Source organism: Engraulis encrasicolus, chromosome 11, assembly GCF_034702125.1.
Source record: "Engraulis encrasicolus isolate BLACKSEA-1 chromosome 11, IST_EnEncr_1.0, whole genome shotgun sequence".
Classification (NCBI taxonomy): domain Eukaryota; kingdom Metazoa; phylum Chordata; class Actinopteri; order Clupeiformes; family Engraulidae; genus Engraulis; species Engraulis encrasicolus.
Genome location: NC_085867.1, coordinates 28,117,220 through 28,124,473, shown reverse-complemented (window position 1 = coordinate 28,124,473; position 7,254 = coordinate 28,117,220). Strand labels below are relative to the sequence as shown.

At 46.4% G+C, this 7,254-nt stretch overlaps 1 protein-coding gene across 1 annotated transcript in view; it reads left to right on the top strand.

Moving 5' to 3' along the window:
* Positions 1-4,308: 4,308 nt before the first annotated feature.
* zswim6 (zinc finger, SWIM-type containing 6) overlaps positions 4,309-7,254 on the top strand; it is a 96,966-nt gene continuing 94,020 nt past the window's right edge. Inside the window, exon 1 of the mRNA XM_063210341.1 lies at positions 4,309-4,759. Coding sequence (XP_063066411.1) covers positions 4,333-4,759 — 427 coding nt within the window. The 5' untranslated portion in view covers positions 4,309-4,332. The remainder of the gene's footprint in view (positions 4,760-7,254) is intronic.

Below are 7,254 nucleotides of genomic sequence, written 5' to 3'. Positions count from 1 at the left end.
TTTAATTGTCAGGCTCAGTTTTATGCTCATTAGAGTGCATTACGCACCAGTTAGGGTATTAAAGTTCAGTGGCAAAAATTTCATGCATACAAATGAGGATGCAAATAAGGTAGGGAATGAAAAGATAACAGAAGAGAAGGAGAGAGGAGGAGGGAGGAGGGAGAGCGGGTGATGAGAAGGAGGAAGACAACAGGAGGAGGAGGGAGAGATGAGCAGGAAAGAAGAGGAGGAAGAGAGGAGCAAGACAGGGGGAGAGGAGAGAGCAGGAGAGGAGTAGGAGAATGGAAAAGAGGGAAGATGAATGAATGAAAGGAGGATACTGGAGAGGAGGAAGAGGGAGTTACAGGAGGACGAGGAGGTGAAGGAGGATGAGGAGGAGGAGGAGGAGGAGGAGGAGGTGCAGAGGAGTGGGTCTTCTCAGTCTGAAAGGGATCAGACGAAATGTATTTTTTTTGTCTGTGCCCAGACACATCAGTGTGTGTGTGTGTGTGTGTGTGTGTGTGTGTGTGTGTGTGTGTGTGTGTGTGTGTGTGTGTGTGTGTGTGTGTGTGTGTGTGTGTGTGTGTGTGTGTGTGTGTGTGTGTGTGTGTGTACATGATGGATTTGTGCGGTACCAGCACACAACAAACCTGGAAAAACAGCCGAGCTACTGGAGCGAGTGGATCTTAAATTATGAAAATGGAGCTTGAAATTAAAAAGTGCGATAAATAATGCAATGATTTGTGCATGTTTACACGGCCTTCATTAGACAAATGAGAAAGCCATTCCGTCTCATTATATGCATATAAGTTGCCCTGAATGCCAGGAAGTGTGGCAGAGAGCTGTGTTCCAGATAATGACTTTTGGAAGTTGCTGCTGCCACTGCTATTACTGTTATATTTAAAGCTTGGACTACTGCTGCTGCTACTACTACTACTACTAGCCTATAACAACAACTACTGCTACAACTATTACTACTGCTACTACTACTACTACTACTACCTATACAACTACTACTAGTCTGTTACAAAAACAACAACTACCACCCCTCCTCCTCCTCCTCCTCCTACTACTACTACTACAAAAGCAACTAGTAGGCCTACCACTCCTACTACTATTACAACAACAACTTCTGCTGCTGCTACCACTCTACATCTACTGCTACTGCTACTACTACTACTACTACTACCATAACAACATCTAGGCCTACTACTATTACAACAATGACTACTACTACAAGGCTACTACAAATACTTTTACAAATACTACTACTACTGCTACTACTACTAATAATGCTACACTACTTTTACAACGACAACAGCTAACCACTCCTACGTCTACTAATATTACTACTATTACTGCTTCTGCTGCTACTACTACTATAACTACATGTGCTAGTGCTACTGCTGCTATTACTACTACTACTGCAGTATAGGCTATACTACTACTGCTGCTGCTACTATTTCCTCTTCAACTACTGTTACGACTATGCCCTACTGCTGCTACTACTACTACTACAAAAACAACTACCTACCACTATTGCTGCTATTACAACAACAACTACTACTACTACTGCTTCTGCTGCTGCTATTACTACTACTACTACTTATTATCGCACAGGCTAGATATGGCCATAGCCGATATTGCCCCCAACCTACCACGGGCCCTCCGATTAGGCAAATGTGCATGGGGCAAGATGTGGTATTGAAAAATTAGTTAAATCTTTGTAATACTCCTCTGCATAATTGGTAGACATGCTATCATTCATTCCTGAGTCCTGGCTCAAAATTATGACGCTGCTATGTCATTTTGTCTCAGAAATTTCCTTCCGCGAGGGCCTACGGCAACCAGTTGCCTAGGGCCATCTTAATCCTGCCCTGTATAGGCCTACTACTACGGCTACTACTGCTACTACTATTATTACTACTATTATATTACTATTATCAAGAACAAAAAGTAGGCCTACGTGTATGATGGTATTGTCGGAAAGTAAAAGACAATATAGACTCCAACCAGTGACAAGCAGCTTACTTCTCTGTAATCAAGTCTGTGAAGAACTTCCCTCTGTAATACTCGTTTCCTCTCTGCTATCCAGCCAATGTACTGCAATGTATTGTCTATGCCATGCCACCACACAAAGCAACTTGCCTAGTGTGGATGTGGGACGGTGTGCCTGTGAAGACTTCAGATGCAAACGCCTCTAAGTGCATTTGTGACGAGTTTACAAAAGCAGACTGTATTTCTATAAATTTAACTTTAACTTTTTATTTAACTTCAAAAATCAGTCCATCTAATTTTGTTTGGGCGTGACTTGCTGTACTTTATAATAACATTCAATTGGCTTTTTGATTGTTGGTGAAAATGCTATTTAAATTTTTAACAGATTAGCAGATCTTTTTAAGGCTTTGAAGAGATTTAAACAGATTTTTGTAGAGGTTTTTGCATCTGAACTCCTCATGTGATGGTTATGGTTGCCTATGAGGCAGGATGTACTCAGACCCTGAAACACAAACACACACACAAACGCTCTCAAACTGAAACACACACACACGCGCGCAGGGAAGCTGACAGGGGGGGACAAAAGGGTCAGTTGTCCCAGGTCCAAGGAGAGCGCCTCCTGCCTATTGCTACCACTATTTACTTTGTCATGTTTTACTCTTTAGCTTTATTACTACTTTGTTACTATTTATCAGCGTTATTATTTCCATACAGTACCCCTACATTATAAAGCAGAGGAGAGGAAACTTTTTCATTCCAAGGGCCACTTCCAATATTATAAAGTCCGCCAAGGGCCGTACTATGAACACAACCAGGATTTCCAGCACTTTAGGCCTATGTTGAAGGCGGGCGACCACCTTTAAAACAGACCCCTCCTAATAGGTCCCTTGAAAATATAGCTTACAAAGTAATTGTATTGCGAATGTAATTTCTAAGATTGCTTTACAAAACTTCTGAAACTGCATAACATTAACATAATACCAGGGACGGGCCGAATAAGATGGCCTCCCCACCCAAAATAATTTCAATATTATGCAGCTTCACATGAAATATGACATGTACTGTAAAGGAAGAAATTAGAAATTACATTTGTAATAAAATTGAGTTATATTTCAGGGGACCTAGAGAAGGTGGGGTCTGTTGTAAAGGTGGCCGCCTTAAATATAGGCCTACAGTGCAGGGGGAAATCTTGGTTTGTATTGATAATATGGCCCTTGGAGGACGTTTACGGCCCTTGGAGGAATTTGAAGTGGCCTTTCGAATGGAAAAGGTTCCCCACCCGGATATGGCCTTCAGTGAGACCTGCAGCTGTGAGTCCAGACCCTGAACTATGGAATAGGACTAGCCCCAGAGTTATGATGTGATCTCAGAGCAGAAAAAGCATTTTGGCTCCTAGACATAGGCCTACAGTGCCGCTTTTGGACACGAGATAGCCATAACTGTCTCAAACAAATAAACAACTTTTATAGCTATGGTGCATTGGCCTACACACCCAGACCTATGAATATTTACATAACACCATACAATAACATAGTTTATGGAGGGCCACCACAAAAGTCTCTCAACACCACTGCCCAAGTTAACATTAGGCCTTATGATCCTGGCTTGGTCTGGTTCCGTTATCGAACTAGTCACGACTCCAAGCACGAACTCCACACTTCAACTTCTTTTGTTTTGGGGCGGGATAGACCTGACGTCACGACTCCGGCAGCCTCCAAAAATGGAACATGGGTTTAAAGGTAAAGTTGCGTGCCAGGGCTCCCCGAGCCAGCCCCCACATCCTTCTGACAACAAAGCGTCATGATGGGTGTTACTCTGCCGGCCGAGGCCCGCCCACAGGCCCACAGCCAGGGGTTGGGGGTGGGGAACGCGGAATGCCTGTGTGTCAACCCCCGCTCGCAGCTCCACCCTTCCCTGGCTCTGTGCATAATTCTGTTGCGCTCCAGTGCGCGCTGTGGTCTAATAATTAACCGTGTTCGGTCTTGAAACTGCTGTTTGTTAGCGGAGACGTTTAAGGCTTTACTGGCTGATTTTGTAGCCTGGGAAAGGCAGGATCCACACAATCCTCTCACAACCCCTCCTATTCAAATCGTTTTGGCTTCAGAAAGGATTTGCCGACGAGTTGGAATTCCGCCTTCCATTCCTTATTTAGCACATGCCCAGACGACAAGGCCCGCCTCTTTCTTCGCCTGTCCACACAGACAAGTTGACAACACTCCAAGCGACCGCCTCTTTGACCAAATAAGGGCAAATTGCCCAAACACGGCAGACAATCGATCTGAGTGGAACCTCTTTCCCTTCCTGATCCCGTTTATATGCTACGGTGACTTCCGCTGCTGCTAAAGCAGAGCGATCATGGCGGAGCGCGTTCAGCAACCCCCAGCTAAACGGCTCTGCTGCCGACCCGGGTATAACACAACATGCAGACAAGGCCAACGGGCCGGTGGACCAGTATGTGGCGGTTCTGGTGCTGGCCAGGGGGGGTCCAGCAAGACCCAGAGCCCGGAATCCCTCTTGGACATCGCGGCAAGGAAAGTAGCGGAGAAGTGGCCCTTTCAAAGGGTGGAGGAACGTTTCGAAAGGATCCCAGAACCCGTTCAAAGACGGATCGTCTACTGGTCTTTCCCTAGGAGCGAACGGGAGATTTGCATGTATTCCTCGTTTAATACAGGCGGGGAAGAGGCAGGGGCCAGCGGGGAAAACAGTGACGAGACACGGCTGCCTTTCCGCCGGGGTATCGCTCTATTGGAGAGTGGCTGTGTGGACAACGTACTGCAAGTCGGTGAGTGTCTGGACCCAGGAATAAAATGCCCCATTTTATTTTCACCAGGACCTATTCGACCAAATATTTACTGTGGATAGGCGTCACACTGTCGCCCATAAGCAGAAAAGTGTGTATGTGGAGGAAGTCATTTGGGTTTGCTATGAACAAAGGGGGAGGAATGAAGCGACAAAGGGCACAACACACACACATGCACGCACACACATACACACTCTCACACTACGGGCTTTTAAATCACCCAAGCGGCGCTACATAGTCCAGCGCGAGACGCGCGGAATACACGGAATTTACACGTTTTATCCCACTATTTCCTCATTGTATCCCCTCAAACATCGACTAAGGGTCGACGCAAATGTTATACTTGTGTTGTATGTGTGTAATAAGATCTGTCGACGGCACATTTTTGCACCGTCTCACATAGGAAAAAAAATCATCACGGAAGTAGACATAAATGGCTGACTACCCTCTCTGTGGTTTTCAAACAATATTCTGTTTGTTTCCACATTCAGGGCTAACCTGAAGCCCGGGTGATTCTGTTGCTTTACACAGCTTCGTGTTTGGTAGAAGGGCGATTTGCGCCGCTTGTCTGTTTATTTTTCGAAGTGAAGCGCATGGGGGGAGGTTTTTGGCGTAGCTAACGTCCCTCTGATGTTCGAGCTATGTGCCAGCGGAACGCCAACTAAAACCGTGTTTTTTTCATAGCAACCTTGTAATAACAATGTATTTAACAACAGGATCGGCTGTTTATTTATTATGGCCTGGTTGCTATTTTTGTTTCAGGCACAACCGCCCAGTATTCGGTTTTATTTAGCCAGTCCGCATATCAAATAGCCGTCAGCCATTCCCCCATTCAGAGCCTCGCACTTTGTTCCCATTTTCATGTTCATTTGTGTCTTTTCAGCTTTCTGTCACCCTCCAAAAGGAAGGCAAACAAAAGCGCCTTTTTATTTCTTTTCAGTGCTTGTTAAATAGAAGAGATTTGGAAAGGGGTGGGAGGACTGGCGGTTTAAAGCTGCAGCTCGTCTATTTTTAATGGAACCCGATCATTTGCGATATCTCCTGCCAGCTAATTGCTTCAGAAATGCTCTTTTGTCAGAACGTGATTTGAATTCGCACCGCATTTCAGTGTCCTTCAAGCGTCTGACCACGCCAAGCCTTACAGCCCTTCAACAACAACAATAACTCGTCCTTTGGTAACCCGTTTCATACCTGTAATCAGTATTAGCATTCTCCTCACCTTTGTTTGGAGTTTCTGCAATTAGTTTGCCAATCGCGGCTCTCCGCCCTTGGAGGCGGTTCACGTTTTTAATCTCATTACTCTCTACGGTTAATTTGAATTGTAATGCAATCTGCAAACGGAATTTTCTGCATGACCATGCCTCTCCTCTCCCCCTCCTCCTCCGCCGCCGCGCGCTTGGATCAGCACAGCCTCATCTGGGCAGCGTGCCCTCCGCGCGGGCCTGGATTCTGATTCTGGAACAGGGGCTCGAGCTCACACTCGGCGCTCTGCACCTCTCTCTGTCTGTCTCTCCCTCTCTGTCTGTCTCGCTGGTGTTTCTACGCAGCTGGTCCTGACACTGTTTGACAGAACGGTTTCATCACACATCAAAGAGGAGAGGCGCTGTTGGAGCTGTACGTTCAGGTGGAATGGGTTCAGGCAGCTCTCTTTTTTCAGAGAGAGACAGACGGGGAGAGAGAGAGGGCGCGCGCTCGGTGGTGAGGGCAGGCAGGGGAGCTGTGTGTTCCACCCCTGTGTGTTTTTAGGGGGGGCAGGGGGCCGTGCGCGGATCCCTCTCTCCCAGGCGGAATAGGGAGTGACAGCCCTGGCCCGACGCGGCTGATTGCGTCCTGGTCTGGAATTTGCTGCAAAAATAAAGCCAAGCAGTGGTGATAAATAAAAGATGCAATCTTCTTCGGGCTGGGCAGTGTCTCGCTGGTGTAGGGGGACAGGACAACAACCAGGAAGAGTGTTGCAAGGGGGTTGTGGGTAGGATGGAGTTGTAGTGGAGGTAGATGTGGTTCGCTGATGCTTGTGCTTCACATTCATATGGGAACACCTATTGAGGACTTGGCCTAAACAAACAGAAATCAATGAAACCTACACATGCTGACTGTGTGTGTGTGTGTGTGTGTGTGTGTGTGTGTGTGTGTGTGTGTGTGTGTGTGTGTGTGTGTGTGTGTGTGTGTGTGTGTGTGTGTGTGTGTGTGTGTGTGTGTGTGTGTTGGAGAGCCAGTTTGCGGCATGGCATAGTCAGATACGGTCCTATGGTGATTTGGGTTGTTTTGCCATCATGTGGTCCACCTGTCTCCTGCTCCCGTGTGTCTTTGTGAGCTTTAGGTTGTTAACATGTAATACGCCAGGGTAATAGCCCAATGTAATACCAAATGTGTAATATGCTAGTGCCAGGGTAATACCCCAGTGTAATACCCCAGTGTAATATGCCAGTGCCATTCTATTACCCCATTGTAATATGCCAGGGCAATACCCCAGTGTA